General features: G+C 50.0%; 1 protein-coding gene across 4 annotated transcripts in view; it reads right to left on the reverse strand.

Annotated features, from left to right (window-relative positions):
• The window catches only part of CLMN (calmin), a 136037-nt gene extending 116039 nt beyond the window's left edge, over positions 1-19998 (reverse strand). For all 4 annotated transcript variants that reach the window (XM_017857972.1, XM_017857970.1, XM_017857974.1 and 1 more), the window contains exon 1: positions 19822-19998. In XM_017857972.1, the coding sequence (XP_017713461.1) occupies positions 19822-19903 (82 nt within the window). In that variant the 5' untranslated portion in view covers positions 19904-19998. The remainder of the gene's footprint in view (positions 1-19821) is intronic.
• Positions 19999-20221: the final 223 nt, after the last annotated feature.

Consider the following 20221-nt stretch of genomic DNA (forward strand, 5'->3'; position numbering starts at 1 on the left):
CTGGTGTCAGAGCCAACCTGTGGAACCTCTTTGGAGCTGAGCCTGTTTTAAAAGAAGCAAATTGGCCAGGCGCGGTGGCTCAAGCCTGTAATCCCAGCACTTTGGGAGGCCGAGACGGGTGGATCACGAGGTCAGGAGATCGAGACCATCCTGGCTAACACGGTGAAACCCCGTCTCTACTAAAAAATACAAAAATAAAAAAAATAAAAAATAAAAATAAAAGAAGCAAATCACAGACCTTTTGGACTCTCTGATAACGCCCCAGTCCATTGCTTCACTGAATGGAAGAAATCCAGAACCTGCCTCCAATGGCAAAGATGTGACCATCTTCACCTGGCAGGGCACAAGGGCTCTGTGTATTTCGTACTCCAGATCAAAGGAGACCTCTAATGGAAACCTTGTTAGCTCAGGGCAAGAGAGCATGTCCATGAGCCACGCTGCTGCCTACCTCGGCTTCTAGGCGAGTTGTTTCCTCTGCAAGGAATATTCCTCCCCCTCCCATTTGGCTAACTCCCATGTATTCTTCTCATTTCAACTTAAAAACACCACCTTCTCTGAACAGCCTTCCATAAAACACAATGCAGGGTCCCTTTGTTAGACACTCTCCCTGTAGTCTGCCATCACAGCCGTCATTATATCCTGATGAGACCAGGGGGACTGAGTCCCTGCCATGGAGCAGAGACTAGGTCTGTTCTCCTCACTTCTGTATCCCTAGTGCCTGGGGAAAAGCCTGGAACCAAGCAGACGCTCAATAAATATTTGTAGGAGGTTGCTGTTGCATGAAGTTAACTCAGAAATCAGAAGGGCTCTGGTTGGTTTGACTTGAAAATAGGCAATGTTTTGGAAAATAGAAATAAAAGTTGCAGCATCTGCACCTGATGCATTAAGTAATTTTCCATGAAGTAACTTTCCAAAAGGGTCATGCACTATTGTGTCATTTTGTTGGATTCTTCCCACAACTGGAGAGTATATGGTTATAATGGACACAATTCACAGAACAGCTATTACATCAACTATTGATTTTCCAAGGGCCCCAAAGCTGTAACTTCATATCAAAGAGTCTTTTGAGTGAAGGCACACATAGTTCCCATAACTCTTGTGTGTCCGAGAGTGGAGACAGCCCTTTGGAGAAACACAGCTCCCCCTTCATTTGCCTATTATCCTACCAGCTCTCAAATGGGCGGTACCACTCCCAGGTGGAAATGCTGGGGGAAATTTTGACTGCCACATGACCGGCATTTTGTGGACTCACTCAAGGATGTTAAAACCTCCTGCCATGTGTGGAACATCCCACTCACAGAGGACCATCCTGCTCCAAAAGCCGAGTGGCCACCCCACACTCACACATTGAGGGATGCTGGCCTCAAGTCAGCCTAGGCCATGTCCACAGGGTGAAATGGCTGCAGGGGAAAATGAGTCCAAAAGGTCACATCATTATTCATGAGGACCCCTACTCCCTCATCCCCAGGTCCGCTGCCCACCCAGGATGGACCGGTCACCTTCCAGAACATCTAGCACATTCCTGTCCTTGCATGCTGGCTCATACCAACCTCCTCACTCACCTGGACGCCATCCCCACCAAGCCCCACCTACCTGAGCCTCCGCCCAACACAAAGTCCTTCTATAGGAAACTTTCCTGGATCACTCAACCCCAACAATCTCTCCCATCTCCAAAAAATTCCAGACCTCTAACCAGACAATTCACTTAGTACTTGTCAACTGCTGCTGTGTGTCTGTCCCTGAGTACAGACACCAAATCTGACATGTCCCAGCACAACCCCAACAGATTGACTAAGTGACCAATTCATTCACCTCATTCAGTTGGGCCACGACAACACTGAGCTATGGTCGTGCCACTGAACTCCAGCCTGGACAATAGGGCAAGACCCCATCTCGAAAAAAGAAAGGAAGCAGGTGGATCACTTGAGGTTAGGAGTTTGAGACCAGCCTGGCCAACACAGTGAAACCCCATTTCTACTAAAAATATGAAAAAATTAGTGGGGCATGGTGATGTGCACCTGTAATCCCAGCTACTCGGGAGGCTGAGACAGGAGAATCACTTGAACCCGGGAGGCAGAGGTTGCAGTGAGCCAAGATCGCACCACTGCACTCCAGCCTGGGCAACAGAGTGACTTTGTCTCAAAAAAAAGAAAGAAAGAAAGAGGAAGGAAGGAAACAAGGAAGCAGGGAAGGAGGGAGGTAGGGAGGGAAGGAGGGAGGAAGGAAGGGGTTAACCTAGACCTAGTCCTGATGAACTGAAATATAACATGAGCCACACATATAATGTTACATTTTCCAGTAGCTCTATTATATGTAAAGTCAAAAGAAACAGGGGAAATTGATTTTAACTATATATATATTAATCTACTATATCCAAAGTATTATCGTTTCAACATCTGGGTAATATTTTAAAACAATTAATGAGATATTAATGAGATTGACCACCAAAGCAAACACATTCCTCTTTTACTTTAAATAAAGGAAAAAAAAACAAAAGTTCATTCAAAAAAGCCTTTACTAATATTGGGTATTTTTAACACTCATGACTTCACTGAGTCCCCCAAACAACCCTGGGAGGGCTTGACTATTTGTTCAAGTCACATTACAGATAGAAGAGACCAACACACCACCAGGGCCTATCATTTGGCCAAGGCACTGCAGCTGTAAAGTGAAGAAGCTAAAATTGAAATCTGGGCCTGGCTTCAAACACCTTCTCTTTTCACCACAGGCCAGGCAGCCTGTCCTTTTCTCTGGCTTTGTTCTTATTGATCAACTATGTTTACTAGATAAGGGCTGCAGGATAAACAGGCATCATTTCAGCAGTGCTGGAGGGTCAGGCAGTGATTTGTTCTTTACTGAAGTCTCCAAAGCGTGTTTCCACAGTGCTCCCAGTTCCGGGTGATCCAAATCACTCAAAAATGTAGAAGATCAAGTCAAGTCAGTATCTGATAGAGGCTCAAGCAGGATAACTTTTAATCTTGCCATGAAGAAAAGCTTAACTTTACAAATTTGGCACCAGCCAGTTCTCCCTCAGGTAGCCTGTGGTTTGGGGCTTGAGGAGGCTTTATAAAGGCAGGCAGGACTCCAACACCAAACAACGCATGTTCTACCAAATAACTCATTCCCTCAGCGGGGTGGCTTTTCTCTCCCAAGGGGCCAATGCACTGCACCCCCCGTGCAGCAGAGGCTGCAGCTTTAAAACAGCAGCAACCACAACAAGTGCACAAAGATGAGCGGGGTGTCAAATTAACCCCACGCCGACCCCTGCCAGGCCAAGCTCAAAAGAGCTTTCAGCCCACTGATGGGCGATCAGAGGCCAGGGAGGACCTTGGCAGGGAGTTCACTAGAGAACGTCCTCCACTTCTGCAGCTGCACCCCATATGGACCCCCAACCCTCATGCCTTGGGACCTCAACCACGGACGAACCAAAGGGTGCGGCTGAGAAAATAGCCATTAGGCGTGACCAATGCCTCCTCTGCAGTCCCCCGATTTCTCCTGGTAACCAGTATTCAGCTGCAGCCTGGGAAATGGTCAAAATGGAATGAACGTAGCCAGTAGGGATCTGCAGACTTGGAATCTCCAAAGCTAGGACGATGGCAGCATCCATTTGCCACCCTCCCCTCTGGCTGTTTGCCAGCCTCCCATCTGGCTGTTCTGAAACGCTTGGAAAAGAAGGGAGAGATTTCTCAGAGACGAGGACGGACCCAACTGGGCTTCTAATTTCAGTCCATCTCCCAACTTTATTGAAACCTAGAGGAAAGGGACTTTGTTTTATGTATGCGTTACGTAGATAATAAACCCTCAACGATGGCAAGAACAGAAGAAGGGGAGACAGCAACACAATTCTAGGGAGTAGCAAGAAGGACCAGTGGTCATGGATTTGGCAAATTCAAAGAAATCTACATCTTCAGCCAGACGTAGCGGCCCACACCTGTAATCTCAGCACATCGGGGGTCCAAGGCAGGAGGATCACTTGAACCCAGGAGTTTGATGCCAACCTGGGCAACACAGTGAGACTTTGTCTCTACAAAAAATAAACAAAATTAGGCATGGTGGTGGGTGCCTGTGGTCCCAGCTACTTGGGAGACTGAGGCAGGGGGTTTGATTGAGACCAGGAGTTCAAGGCTGCAGTTTGCCATTATGGCGCCACTGCACTCCAGCCTGCAGCCTGGGTGACAGAGAGAAACCCTGTCTTAAAAGAAAAGAAAAAAAGGAATCTACATGCTCAGTGACATCAAGGAAGGATAAAAATCAAGCCAATGTACAACCCAGAAGTCCCAAATGGTTGGGAATTAGTGGTGGCAGGTATCTCTGGAAATGGGGTTAAAGTGCAGGGATACATTAAGAGGATGAGATGAAAGAACCAGCTGGATCCGTATATCCCCTCCCCCATGTCTCCCAGCTGGGTGACTGTCCCTCTCCCATTAGGCACAGGACTGGAAATTTATTCTCTAAAGAGGCTGAAAAAATGCAAATTGTACTGTACAATCTGTATAGTACAATTGTACTGATTGTACAGATTGTTGTGCAATCTGTACAACAGGCAGATTAAGTGATTTTATACATACTACATACAGAGGACCAGTGCCCCCAAGCACACTTCCTTCTTGCAGCTCCCAAACCCCCGACTCCTCACCCCCAGCAGCCTGGTCTTGACTCTCCAGATAGGAGACTGTAAGACCCTTCCGTGGGGAGTCCAAGCAGCCCGGGAGGAAAGACCTAAAGATACTGGCATGGGGGTCCCCATGAAACAGTCCAGTAGGGACCTATGGGAGAAGCTTCCAGTCAGGAAGGACGCCCATGTGCTCAGAACCTGCAGAATGCTTATTAGTCCCCAACTCTTCAATAGGAGAAAGCAACCAAGGACTATGAGGTAGCTAAAGAAAGGCCTCTAACATGAAAGCTTCAGATCAAGCGAAGCCAAGAGAAAGGGTGCACAGGTCCATCACATCCAGTGTGCGCCAGGCCCTCTCTAAGACCTTCACCTCTAGTAACTCATGCAAGTAGCGCAGCTCCCAAAGCAGACATCAGTTATTATTCTTCCCATTGTACAGATGAGGCCTTTGAAAAAGAGAGAGGTTAAATAACTTGTCCAAAATCATAAACCTGGTAAGTGGCAGAGCCAGGATTCCCAACTAGCCATTTGGCTCCATGCCACTGAGCGCTGTGTGAGCCACCTCTCAAAGCTCCACCCCAGCCCCGTCCATCATGACCATCCTCGGCACGTAAGAGAAGATACTGAAGTCGTGAACAAGAGGCTTCTTTGAAGAATAAGAGAGAGTTCTCGCAAATTAAAAATGTGATAGATAGGCCGGGCATGGTGGCTCATGCCTGTAATCCCAGCACTTTGGGAGGCCGAGGTGGGTGGATCATGAGGTCAGGAGATCAAGACCATCCTGGCTAACATGGTAAAACCCCGTCTCTACTAAAAAAAAAAAATAACAAAAAATTAGCCTGGCGCAGTGGCGGGCACCTGTAGTCCCAGCTACTCGGGAGGCTGAGGCAGGAGAATGGCGTGAACCCGGGAGGCGGAGCTTGCAGTGAGCAGAAATTGTGCCACTGCACTCCAGCCTGGGCGACAGAGCCAGATTCCATCTCAAAAAAAAAAAAACAAATTAAATTAAATTAAATTAAATTAAATTAAATTAAAATGTGATAGGTTAAAATATGGAACGTAAAATTGATGGAATCTCCCAGAAAGCAGAACAAAAAGCAAAGGGATTAAAATAGAAAAGTAAGAGAATTGGAGGATCAGCCCATGAGGACTGATATCCAACTAAGAGGAGTTCTAGAAGGTCAGAAAACCAAGGAGCAGAAATCATAATGGATTGTCCAATAAAATTTCCCAGAACTGAAGGACAGTTTCCAGAAAGGTCTCACTAAGGGCACAGCATAATGGATAAAAAGAGACCAGCACCAAAGTAGGTCACCTTGAAGTCTCAGGCTGCTGGGGACAAAACAAGGCTCCTGTGGGCTTCCAGACAGCATGAAGCAGGATGCACACAGAGGATCAGAGATGACTTCATGCTTCTCTATAGCTACCCTAGAAGCAGGCAGACAGTGGAGCCAGGAACACTTCAATACGCTGAAGGAAAACCATTTCCAATCTGGAATTTGATGCCCAGCTAATGTAGCAATCAAGAAATAGAGAGTAAGTTCATTTTCCCAAGTGCAAATTCTCAGAGAATCTACCACCCAGGCACGCTCTCTCAGGAAGGATGTGCTCCTGTATTCAAGGAGTGAAGCCGTCAGAGAAAGGCACGAAGCAGGAGATCTGACTCAGGAGAGAAGCGAGGGGGACCACAGGTGACAGTGACAGGCAGCCCAGGTGACAGCTGGGCCTCAGGTGTGGAGGACAGCACAAGTTCAGACTGAAGAAAGTCAGACGCCCCAGACTTGCTCAAGAAGAGAGAACTAGCCAGGCATGTTGGCTCATACCTGTAATCTCAACACTTTGGGAAAGGGAGGCAGGCGGATTACTTGAGGTCAGGAGTTCAAGACCAGCCTGGCCTACAAGGTGAAACCCCATCTCTGCTAAAAATACAAAAAAAAAATAGCTGGGCGTGGTGGTGCACGCCTGTAATCCCAGCTACTCGGGAAGTGGCGGCTGAGGCAGGCGAATCACTTGAACCCAAGAGGCGGAGGTTGCAGTGAGCCAAGATCACACCACTGCACAGAGACAGTGATCACACCTGGGCGACAGAGCTAGACTCCATCTCAAACAAAAAAAAAAAAGAGATAAATGAGACACTTTACCTGATGCACCCAAACAACTTAAAGAGATATCTAGAATAGTAAGAGAGTTTCAGATGAATTAACAAGCCATACCCCACCACCAACAGCAACAGCAGACAATATTTAATTCCAAAGAAAACAAAAAGCAGATCGGTTAAGGAAAAGTGACCATCATTAACTACACAACTAAGCTCTGAGGAGTACTGACCTACTACTGACACTGTTAACCCCAATTACTGATCTTACCAAAATTACGATGAAAACATATTAGCAAGTTGAGAGAGGGGGCAGATTTGAGGTTAAAGGAGGTAAAGAGGAGTCCTGCATCCTCACCTTCTACAGAAAGAAACCAGAGCTGAGAACCAAAAAATCAAGATGAAGCAATACATGCATGTTATTTAGAGACATGGAAGAAAATACTAAAATCATCAGCTTAAAAAACAATGCAAGCCATATCCTCCAGGGAAGGGGGCTGGGGTGTCACTGTTTTCCATAGAAACCTTAAAGGAAAGGCAAGGGAATGGGGAAACAGGCATTGATGAAGACATGTGACCTCACTGAATGTTCTAGCAACCAGGAGAAGTTGGGGTTATTATCCCTTTCCACCAAAAAGACAGGATCGGGCTCAAGCTACCCACAGCCAGTCAATACTGAAAACAGGCTCAAACCCAGCTCTGCCAAACCCAGCATCCACACTCTCCCTTTGATTCCACATTCATGCATTCAACAATATAAACTGAGCACTCTCTAAGCCTGGGTCACAGGGGTGGCCAGGGCAGACTCCAGCACCTGACCCAACAGGGCTTCTGGTCTACCCGGGCAAACCATCACTAACAACAAATCCAAGTGCCTACCCTACACAGCCTCAACCTAGGACTACAGCACTTATCTGATTCCCGCAGTTCCTCTTCCTTTCCTCGCCCACTCGCAGCCCCTCACTGACCTCATGGCATTGTGACATCTCTGTCTCCCATGGGTCAGCCATCACATGCTACTTCATGGCCCTCGACCATGGTACTCCTGGGAATTCAATACAGGCCACTGCCAGGGCAACTTCCTGCTTTCAGCACCCAAGGCCCTTGGCTTTGAATTGGGAGGTAACACGTTTGGTTTGTTTTAGATCACAGTGAAGCTCACAGGCCAGGCCACCTCTCCAAGACAGAGCTCCACGCTTGTGTACATGAAAGTAAGTAGCCTTTGTAGACCGGCCTCCAGAGAGGCCTGGTGAGTCTAGCACGCTGCAGCAAATACCTGGAGATACCACAGTGTGCTGTGAAACCTCACGTCTGCCGCTCACTCGCTGAGGACAGGGCAAAGCCACTGAGCCCCTCTGACCCTGTAGTCTGCATCTGTGAAGTAGGGGCCCTAGAGGTTTACATCAGCGTTAAATGACATAATGGAGATGGCTCTGCTTTATCTTCTGCCATTGCCATAACACAACATGGGATGAGAGGGTGGTTCCCATGGCTGCCTCTGCTCACTTCTGCCATCATTCAAGGTTATGAGAATTTCATCTCCTCAGTTTCTTCAGATGGCATCCCTATCTCCACTCTTTTGAGATCCACCCCGGGGAATCACCAGGCAGAAATCTTCAGTCAAGAAGTCAGTCTTTACTTTGTTAGTTCGAGAAACCTGGTGTGTAAATGACTCTAAACAGAACCAGCTGGGCCACTGAACAGACTCTGATAAGGCTCAGCAGCAAGGCTGGTTGACATCTTGCCCAACATCCTTTAGCTGGGGTGCAGTTTTCTTTCTGGGCTCCAAGTAAGTCAATTGCCCTCTCTAGCTCCACCTGGTCCTTGATCTAATGCTGGTCAAGTCTCTCCTCATGTCCCCACATTCAAATCTCATCTTACTACCCAGCCCCTGCCTGACTTCACCTTCCCAGGCTTACCTCTGATTCTTGGTTCTACCACTTATTAACTCAATGGCTTGGAACCTGTGACAATCTCACTCAGCCTTAGTTCTCGGGGCTGATAATAATGCCCACCATGAGAGTTCTTCCAAGGACGTGGCACAGGGACCTGCACTGTGGTCACCTCTCCCCAGCCTACCAACCCCCTCCTCGCACACACTCCGCATAATCACATCAGTACCCTATAATCAATAAAGATAGTCCCTGACTTAATTGATTTTTATACAGCATGTACTATATATTATACATATTGCAACAACAACAATACCACAGATTGTCTTCTATAACTCAGGTTGCAACTCCCCCAGTGTGATCTGACAAGGAAGAAGCCGTGTGCATGCATGGGGGAGCTTTTTCAGCCGCACAGCCATATATTTGGAGTATTACTGGAATGCCTGATTGCATTTCATCCTTGTTTTATAAAAATAAGTAGAAACAGAAGAAAAAAAAAATGGGAAGTGTGGTTATCCATGATCATTACTGGTTTCACAAACCTACCACGAGACAACAATGGAACTGGGGCCATGAAAATTGTGGGGCTAATCCCATGTTCAGCCAAGGAGGGAGAGGGAGGCCAGGGAGGTTGGAAACACAGATGACATCATTCAACAGCACTGAAACAGTGAGGTAGGATTAGGACTTTTTTCCCATTATTTGGCAATTGAAGTCCCTCGTAGCTTACATGTCTAGCCTGGGACTTTCAATATGTGATATAATAAAACGAAAACTTGGAAACTGTCTATAGAACCGTATTTTAATGATGTTCTCTTGTTTTCTAAACAAACATATTTCACATCAAGTAGAAGATTGCTTACCCAACAGAACCAGGACTCAGCTTGCTCTGGGGTAACGGCATTTCCAGGGTTCATGTATCTCCACTCCAAAAGAACACAAGGATTAGAACAGAGATGTTACTGCTGCCAGAACATGTCCAGTCCCAGAATCCACACAACAGTGTATGCAACTAGAGGACACTATGATGCCACCCTCTTTGTCCCAGGGCCACAGGGCATAGATGAGAGACTACCATGACACAACGCCACCATCTTCTCTGGTCTCCTGGGTAAACAGTTGGTTGGCTCACGCTGGCCTCTCCCTTCCTCTTAAAGCCCACTCCTGACCTTTGTCAGGAAGCCTCCCCGAGTTCTCCAGCCAGGTGGTGGCAGCCCTGTGACCACAGCCCTGGTCTGTGCACTCTCAGCTAAAGCTTGCTGCCCCCACCCTGGTCTCCACCAAACTCGCAGAGAAACGTACAGGGCAGTCCAGCTGTGCAAATATCTCCCCAATGTGTCTATTCTACGGAAGCGGAGAAGGCTTGACAGCCATTTGTTATTTATTTGTGTATGAGATTCCTATGGCTGCTGTGACAGATTACCATACGCTTAGTGGCTGAAAACAACACAAATATATTCTCTTCTAGTTCTGAAGGTCAGAAGTCTGAATGGGTTTTACCAGCTAAAACCAAGGTTATAGGCAAGGCTGTGTTCCTTTTGGAGTCTAAAGGGGAATCCAGGTGTTCCCTCTCCTGGCTTGTAGAGGCCTGATATGGTTTGGGTGTGTGTCCCCTCCAAATCTCAGGTTGAAATGTGATCCACAGTGTTGGAGGTGGGCCCTGCGCTGGCTCCCCTTCCCTTCTGCCATGATTGAAAGCTTCCTGAGGCCTCCCCAGAAGCAGATGCTGGCACCACACTTCCTGAACAGCCTGCAGAACCGTGAGCCAATTAAACTTCTTTTCTTTATAAATTACCCAGCCTCAGGTATTTCTTTAGAGCAATGCAAAAACAGCCTAACACAAGGCCCCTGCATTCCTTGGCTCCTGGCCCCATCCTGCAGCAGCACCGCTCTCAACTCTGCTTCCATGATCACATCTCCTCTCTCCCTCTCTCTCTGACCCTCCTGCTTCCTTCTTAGAAGGAGGCTTGTAATTAGTTGGGTCCACTTGGATAATCCAAGATAATCTCCTTATCTCAAGATCCTTCACTTAATCACATCTGCCAAGTCCCTTTTACCAAGGAAGAGGACATATTCACCCGTTTGGGGGATTAGGATGTGGACATCTTGCAGGGGGAGGCATGGTCCAGCCTATAACGGTTCTGAAGACCTGCTCCATGTTAGGGGCTGGCAGGACAAAGATGCACACACTCCACTCTGGGTTCCACTCAGAGGCGGGCTCAGAGGGCATTTGTGAAGCCCCTGGGAGTCCAGACCCCAGGACTGTGAGTTCTGCCCAGGAGGGCACAGACAGGGCCCAAAGAGGCTGTTCTGGGCATGTCACAGTCATTCTCTGCAGAAAGCACTGTGTGGACAAAGGAAAGGGGAAAGGGCGTGGCCTATGGGCGAACCCAGAAGACACCTGGGTGCAGCTGTGGCCCAGTTCCTTCAAGGAAGGCCAGGAAAGATGGGGGCAGAGCACACAGCAGTGCTTCTGCCCGAGGGCAAAGAGCCCTGGTGGAGAGATGGACGGGCTGCGAGAAATGTCTTCAGGTTGCAAGGCTGGAGCAGGACGGGGGCACTGGAGGTAGGGTAGACAGTGGTTGTGGCAATTAACAAGGAGAATGTGTGCAAAGGAGGCAAACATGGGAGGGCCCAAGTGTGACAGACATTCAGGGCCAGGAGTGACGGGACACGGCAGGCCAGGGAAGGGGCGCGTGAACAGTGCTATCTGAAGGTTCAGGTTCCTCCACCACCAGATTGGCAGGTCACCTCCGAGCCCCCTCCCCACCCGCCGCCCCAGTTCTCAGCTGGAAGGGCTCAGAACACTGCTTTTAAGTATGTCATACCATAGAAGATTAAAAATAGTTTTAAAAGGAGAGGGATATAAATATCGCAAAGGCTCCTGGCTGCATGGAGAACCCCCCAGGAGAGGAAAGCAGGGGTGGGGCGTACTTCCACCATCGGAGCCCTGGGGTCCTTCCAGTTAGACTGGAGGTCTGCAGCTCTGCAGATGAAAGTAGTTCTGGTCGACACCAAAATGACCTCAGGACTTCTGTAAATTCCCCAAGTCTTAATGACCCCAGGGCTTCTATAAATTCCCCAAATCCTCCTTGCTTTTTCTGTGCTTTGGGAACACTGGACCACAATCTCCAAGAAGCAGGAGAACACAAGGGAACCAAATAAAAAGAGGGACAGAAATAGAAGGTGAAGGTCAACTGCATGGGCCCATCTGGGACGCACCATCCTGCATGCCCTGACCCAACCCTGGCTTCCGTCCTGCTGAGGAGCTTGGTGGGACTCTCCCTGACCCCATGGCCCCACCACAAGCTCCCCTACCCTGTGGGTTTATGGGACAGATTCTCCTCTGTGCCCCATCTTCTGCCACCTTCTTCATCCCAGGGATACAGAACATAGAGGCAACCACTGTGACATGACATCACCACGTTCTCTGGCCTCCTGGGTAGACAGTCTGTGACTCACGTGGGCCTCTTCCTTCCCCTGAGTCCCACTCTCCTGCCTTCTGTCAGGAAGCCTCCCCAGGGTTCTGTGGTCAGGTGGTGGCAGCCCCGTGACCAGAGCCCCGGTGTGTACACTCTCAGCTCAGGCCTGTTGCCACTATCCTGTTCTCCACCAAACTTACAGAGAAACCTACAGGGCAGTCCAGCTGTGCAAATATCTCCCTCAAGGCTGGACTGGGCCTCCCTCCCCACCCTACACTCCTGCAGGACCCCACAGTTCCTACACGCTGATCTCAACCTCACCATACCCCTGTCCTCTCTGTACTGAGAACTCCTAGCGTATCCCATTCACTCATCCCTCCATCCCCAGCTCCCAGAATTTCAGGAGGACTCGACAACTGTTATTTGACCAAAGGACCAGGCTTCCAGTGGGTAAGCCCATTTCTAAAGCAGGTTCAAAATGTACCCCAGGCAGAAAGGCACCCTTTGGAGAAGGTTGGGCTGTCACACATACAACAAGCATTTCCTGCTGTCATCACCAGAAGCGTCTTCTACTTGTCACGTGCCCTGGGTCTAGGTTTAGAAAATACAGTTCCTAACTTCCTACAGGAAGTCTTCCAGATTGCCGTATTCTGCATAGCAGCCTGATGCTTGCTGACAAGGACACATTTCCTACTCCGGCCTCACCCCACCAACCTGATTCCAGCCTCCTAGGCCACTATATTCACATCTTGCTGCTGGAAAGAAGAGTGATCCCTTGTACCACAGATGTTGGAGTTTTCTTCTGGATAGAACCAGACGTATAACAATGACCAGGTAAGTGTGGGAGGCACGTGGCAGTGGTTCCAAGACAACGCCTTAGTTCTGGGATGTGGGGGCATCTTGATGGTTTTCATACTGGGCTGCTGTTCCAAGGCAGAGCAGCTGACTTTAGCAAAAACATCTCTGACACACACACACACACACACACACACACACATACAGATACACACAAAAAATAGACATACACGGCCTGGTGCAGTGACACACCTGTAATCCAAGCACTTTGGGAGGCCGAGGCGGGTGGATCACCTGAGGTCAGGAGTTCAAGACCAGCCTGGCTGACATGGTGAAACCCTGTCTCTACTAACAATACAAAAATTAGCCGGGCATGGTGGCGCATGCCTGTAATCCCAGCTACTCAAGATGCTGAAGCAGACGAATTGCTTGAACCCAAGAGGCGGAGGTTGCAGTGATTCAAGACCGTGCCATTGCACTCCAGCCTGGGTGACAAGAGTGAAACTCTGTCTCAAAAAAATAAAATAAAAATAAAAAACACACATACACATACCCCTTTTCTTTTGCTGAGAGCATTTTACTAACACTTTCTCCATTTCTATCTTCCTCTTTTTCTACACTGGGCTGGATGATACATAGTTTTGATTTTGTGGGTACTTCTTTGCCTCAACTACTCAGCTGTTCCCTTGTCCTGAAAAAGCAGCCATAGGCAATATGCAAATAAATGGGTGTGGCTATGTGCCAATAAAACTTTATTCACAAAAAGAGGTTGCGGGCCAGATTTGGCCTGTGGGCCATGATTTGCAAATCCCTACTCTGATAGAAAGAAAGTAGGAAAAGAAGACCTAGAAAGAAAGAAAAAGTCCAAGATTTTTTGATGCTGCACTTAATGATTTCTGATGCTGCCTCTAATTCCTTCTGTGACTAACGCAATCTACCACTGTTTAAACAAAAAAAAAAAAAGAGGCATGAGGAAAGAAAAAAAAATTTATAAAAGGTTTCCATGGGAACGGGGAGTTCACTTTTAATGGTTCAATCACAAAAAAGACAATTACTTTATTTTTCTCTCTTCCCCTCAGACATAGGGCAGATGTGATCTACGGCTTGTTGGGCAGAGGGACTTTGTCCAGAGCCTCAGCTATTCCAGTGAAAAATTAAATGCCAGAGTGTTCCACAGGTCAGGGAGGGCAGTTGATGAAATCTGGGCCTCTTGGGCAAAGGGTTGCTTCTCCAGAGCTGTAGATCTGGTAAGACAGCCGCCTCTCTCATGAGGCTGTAGGGCCAGCAGGCAGCTCTGGGCTGCTCTGATGCAAAGTCGTGGCTGCTGACACGTGATTCAGTGGTGAAACCTCTTCCTAGCTCTCCTGCCAGCTGGACTGAGGGCTTCCCTCTCCCTGCTGAAAAGCCATTTGCGAGATGGGCTTCTGTTTGACCTGGCCCCTGAATACTCTTGTTCCTTGGTACAAATATACATGGGCGGAGTCCGGAGCCCCTTGTTCATCCTGATCGCCGGCTGGCCACTAAACCTCCCTAGGTAACTTCAACTTGACAGCCAAGGACAAGCCAAGAATAGACATCATTTACCATGTGTGCTTGTATAGCAAAGCTTATGAAGTGCAGCATTTTCTACCTGGGACACTTGATGGAAGTGAATCTCCAGCACTCCACAGTGAAAAGAATCTAGGATGCAGCCAGCAGTGCTTACTAGAGCCCAGAGTCACACACCAGCCATCACTCATGCATGCCAGGGGATGGAATGCAGACAGCTTTAGGTGGGCACCTGCCCAGGCCCGCCACTCCCTGACCACCTTCCCAGGGGTGGATTTGAGCCCCAGATAAACCAACCCTCTCATTTTGCAAATGAGGAAACTAAGGAACAGCAAGGCAGAGAGATTTTTCAGAATCTCACAGCAAGTTCGCAACAAAGCCAGGACCCTGGCTCAGGCCTTCAGCCTTTGAGTCTTGGCTGTGGCTTCCCCAGCTGCACAATGCTCCACCTGGAAAGGCCCCTAGAGAAAAATCTACACCATGAGATAGGGATGGAGCTGGCACTAGAACATGGCCTTTTGCCTGTAATCAGGAATGAACTCAAAGCCCGTGGCCTGAACCCAGCCACAGCCAGAAAGACACTTTCTACAAGACGATTCATCCCTTAGAACCAAGCACACAGCCCCAGGGGTAGTGCCCTGGCAGGCAGTTCCTTGACATGAAACCTGTGCATTTGGTTTTCTTTGAGTTTTTATATAGAAACCTTCAGTGCACTTGCTGTGCCCTCTAAGACCTGGCAGAGGTGGGAATGGGAACAGTCCCCACTTGACTTCATCCCTTCTCTGGCTGCTGGATAACAGTGACCATGACAGCATCCCATCCCACCGCTGCATGCTCCACTGCTGTGTGAAAGGAGGGTCTAGAGATAGGGAGGTAAAGATGAGGTGATAAGGAACTGGAGGGGCAGGCTGTGGGGGCAGGAAGTGTTGGGGAGTTATGGGAGAGAAGGTTGGCATGGCATCCTGAGCCAGGCCACAGGTGACCTTGAACAGCCAGTCAAGGGGCTTGGACTTCATCCTGTAAGCCAGTGCAACCCAGCCTTCTTCTCATGGTGACATGGGACCATGTTACTATTTGTCCTGGGGTGGACCAAAGAGCTGCCCAGGCCCCCACTGCGTCGCCCTTAGCTCACGGGTTGGGAAGCTCTGCTGTAGGTCACAAAACCTACTGGTGGCTTTAGCAACAACATGCTGGAGTGGCCGGGTGGTGGGTGGAAAGCAGTAAAGAAGTCAGTCACTGCGGAGTCCAAGCTCGCATGAGGAACACCTGCGCCTGGGCCTGAGCCAGTGGAACAAAAGGAGAAAGTGGGCCACATGGGCCGGGGCTGATCCTTCTGAGAACGTGGGCCCTGCCCTGCCTCTGAGCCTGCCTTGAGGGGATTCCAATAATTTCTCTCCCTTCTGCACTATGCAACCCAGAACCTATGCAGTCAAGTTTCTGCTTGGCCTTCAAAGTCCAGGTCAAGAATTACAGCATCAAACCCCAAAAGTACCAGAACGACAGGGGATGGCCCAAAGCAGAACTGACCTCTGCACTGCTAGAATCAGAAAATTCAATCTCCAGTCTGGCTGGGTGCCCATGACAGTTTCACGCTCCTGAAAGGCAGAGACTAGAACCAGCTTTCATTCCCCAATGTCTGCAAGATGCTACGTGCTCGACACACATGTGCTAAACTGCTCAGAGAAGGGCTATGGGTTTCTTGGGTGGTGGAGGCTTCCCACATGAATGGAGTCTTCTTTAAATCCTGGCCTGACACCCCTTTTTGTCCAACAGTACAGTGATCCCCAGAACTGGTGGAATACTGAGCTGGACCCCGAGGTTCGGGCAAACAGGGAGGGGGGCAGCCAGAGTAGCTTGTCTTTGGAAGGACACCGGAGCCCTTGTAGCCAACAGCCAGGCAGGGAACTAAGGCACAGACCTATTAACTCACCACCTCTAACGTCAATTCTAGAAAATATGTCCCTGCCTTCCCACATGGCTCCAAGGAAGCGGGGACCACCTAGCAGAGGCTGCCAGCATCCTGCAATTCTATCTTCTCCTCTCCAAAAAGGTCAACAGCTTGGACCACCCCCGTTTCCTTGCAAGAGACCCTGTGAGGGTGGCACAGGCAGTCTGCCCAGAGGGACGTGTCCATGCTCTGCCAGAGGGCTCCTCCTTGACAAAGGTCTTTTTGAGCTACGCATGTGAACATATCCATGAGAACTGCAACTGCTCAGACACAGGAAGGTGAGCGGCAGGCCTCTTGGGAGGGGCCACCACTCTGCCCAGCTCACCCTGACCTCCAAAGACAGGTCTGGAAATCTTCATTCCAATGTTTTTTGGGGGATGATCTATGACATCACAATCATATTGCATGGATTTCAGAATCCCGCTGTTCAGCGTGAGAGATAAAAGCCTCGGATGAGCAAGTGAGCAGAGGCCAAGATACATCTAAGTCAACTTAAACATATGGATATATGGAAAGATATAGCTCTATTATGAAACTGTTCTTCCCTGAAATGCAATATCCCAGAGGCTGTAACCTCAGGGCTACCCCTCATTAATGACCCCAGGATCACCCCATCCCAGGGCCCCAAGAGAGTCAAAGCTTTCTGAAAAGAATCAGGAATGCCTGACCCTGACAGCAGCTGCTGCCTGCAGATGGAGGCCAGGAATCCTTCTCAATCCCTATGATTACAGATCCCTAAGATCCCACGGTAGCCCTCCTTCCATCGCCACGACAACTGCGACTACCTGTGCTGTAAGCAGGCACACAGCTTCAATGGCAGCCCCTCTACCTGGACTCCTCCTGCCCCCCTTAACTTGACTATCCCCTGCACTGAGTTCAGAAGAACAAGGCCCCTGCTGGTGGCCCCCAAAGCCAATCATCCAGGCACATCTGGGGCCAGCTGACATCCGACAGCCAGTTATGGCAGATGCTCTAAGCTCGGCGTGGAGCACCTTCTGGACTTGGCCCTTTGGCTGAGACTTCCTGAGTACCACAGGAGCAAAGAGAGAAAACGCCTATTAGCATTCGGTCAAGAGACTAACCAAGGGAAAAATCAAGAGAAGACAGATGCCTGCCCCACTCCACTCCCTGCCTCTTCTCAGCAATGCTAAGCAAAGCACAAAATCCGACACGGTAACTCTACAGTGCTAATGCCCCCCCAAAGACACGGACAGCTTCATTCATTCATAACAGCCCCAAAACGCACACAACCCAAAGGACCCTCAACAGGTGAATGGATCATCAAGCGGTGGTGCATCCATACCATGGAATAGCACTCAGCAAGAAAAGGAAGTCCAGACACAGGCGAGAGCACAGAAGAATAACACCAGCACAATGCTGAAAAACAAAAAAGGCCGGAGTACACACTGTATGATCCAATTGTATATCAGGTTCTAGCGGCAAAACTAATTTTCAGTAATGAAGATCAAGTTAGTTCCCTTGGTGGTCAGGGGCAGTGTTACTAGCTGGGAAAGAAGATGAAACCACCATCTAGGTTACTGGAAATCTACACCTTGATCTGGGTGGTTGTTACACAGATGTACCCATACATAAAGCTTTGTTGAACTTAAGAATAAGTGCACATTTAAACATATACATAAATTTAAAAGTTTATTTTTTTAATGGCAAAGCCTGTTGATGCTTACGTTGTAACTGGCATTTGCCTAAAAGTGAGGACAGTTCACTGGGAGCCGAGGGAGAGGAGCCTACTCAGTGAACTCCTACCCAACCTCCAGGACCCATCTCAAATTGTCCCTATTCTGTGAAACCTCCTCCCACTGTTCTGGTTGTAACCTAATGCTTATATTGCGGGGCATCTCTTCACAACAGTCAATCTTCTCTAAACCAGGAGCTAATCCTAGAGGAATGCAGGAACTTGTTACACCAAGCATTGGTTAGTATGTGCTTATTAAACACTCAATGATTGCCTAAGAAAGACAGGTACACACACACCCTGACAGTCCAAATAAGACCGCATCTCAGTAGACACTAATGCCCACTCCCAAAGAAGATGTCAGTTCTTTTCAGGCAACAGGATCCAGGCACTTGGCTTATTATCAAAAGAGATCACTTTCAACAACCCCAGCCCAAGCCTCCTCCTTTAACACAAATCACAGCCAGAAGAGATCAGATGGCCACAGAGCAAACTCAGTTTCCAGTGTCCTAACCTCAGGAGGCTCCCCACTCCTTTTGAGGTCACCTCTGCCAGCGCTGTCCTTGCCCAACCTAGGGACGGGGCAGATCCACCTAGGCTCCCAGGAAACATTCAATCAGGTGTAATGTTTAAACTTGACTGCTCGGCCATCCCCCAGCGGCTGGGGCTCCCTGCCCTCCAACAGTAAAGTCGCTGCCCTCGCTGGGGGAGGGCACCCACAGCCCCATCGCCTCTCTGCCCAGGCCTCCCAGCTCCTAGCCACTCCTAATCTTGAACTCTCTAGAAACCCAAGCCTGCAGGGGAAGCAGCTTACAGAAACTTCACCTGCACAGGTCAATGTGGGTGAAGAAGGGCCAGAAGTGGTGTTTTGCCTAGTTCTGCAAAGTTCACACATTAAAAAAAAAAAAAAAAAAGAAGCTGGAGATACAGCTCCATGAAGAATAGTTCTCTTTTGGGTAGGTAGGTTGTGGGGGGGAAATTATGGGTGACTTTTTTCCTTCAAATATTTGTGTGCTTTCTAAGTTTCCACATTGAATAAATTCTTTTGAAAGAGAAACACACTTCATGTGTGGCACCGCCACCCCCAGCCACTCTCCAGCACTGGAGTTTCTTTTTCACCTCTTCTCAGCTACCTCCCAGGTAGACGCCTTGGTCCCAATGTCCTGTGCCCAGGCGGGGTCGGAGTTGGGGGTGGGGGGGCTCTCGCCCTCTCCCCATTTGGAGTCCTGATCCTGCAGGGGAGAGGCAGCTCCCTAAGCAAAGAGGCCGCTGGAGTTGGGTGCTTGCCTGACCCCGCCGATCCGATCCGCACCCCTGGCACCCTCTCCCCAAATCACCCCCGAGGCGCCGCCCACCATTCAATTCCCCTTGCCTCGAAGGTACTTAGGAAGTGCGCGAACTCACACATACACACACACACACACACACACACACACACAGAGTCGCACTGTCTCCTCCCCTCCCTGACCTGGGCCACCGCCCCCAACAACCCACGTACAAACTTCTCCAAACTCGCAGCGGTGGCTGGCGGGGGTGGTGACCTCCCCCTAATGAAAATGAGAGCCCTCTCCCCTCAACGCACACACGTGTAGCGCCCCACCCCCTGGGCAACTGTAAATCTGGCCGGAGCTGGCCGCCCTGGGGCTTGGGGGCGGGTGTCCAACCCCAGCCTCCCACCCCAAGGCAAGTGACAGGAACAACTAGCGGCCGGCGAGCGGGGGCGGCGCGGGGGAGTTGCCAAGTGTCTGAGCTGCGCCCCAGGCTCCTCGAGCGCCCGGCCGGACGATCCCGGGGCGAGCCTGGGCTGCGTTACCTTGCAGGTTCTGCACTCGGATGTCGCTGATCTGCCCGATGAGCTCCTCGCGTTGGAACCAGTCCCACTCGTGTGCAGCCATGAAGCGCGGGCGGAAGGGCCCGGGCCAGCGCGGCGCGGGCGGCGGCGCGAGAGCCTGGCGCGGGCGCGCGAGCGGCAGCACCCGGCGAGGGCGCCGCGGAGTGAGCGCGCGGGCGCGGGCGGGGCGCAGGCGGGGCGGGCGGGCGCGTCCGGGGCCGCCCCCGCCGCGGGCTGGCAGCGGCGAGCGCGGGCGGCGGTGCGGGCGCCCGGCTCGCGCTCATCCCCGTGCGGGGGCGGGACCCGGGGGGCGAGGGGCGGGGCGGGCGGGGCAGGGCGGGAGGCTGGGTCAGGCCAGTTTGTTTTTTTTTCTTTCCGGGGT

The sequence above is a fragment of the Rhinopithecus bieti genome, unplaced genomic scaffold, assembly GCF_001698545.2.
Source record: "Rhinopithecus bieti isolate Rb0 unplaced genomic scaffold, ASM169854v2 scaffold_41913, whole genome shotgun sequence".
NCBI lineage: Eukaryota > Metazoa > Chordata > Mammalia > Primates > Cercopithecidae > Rhinopithecus > Rhinopithecus bieti.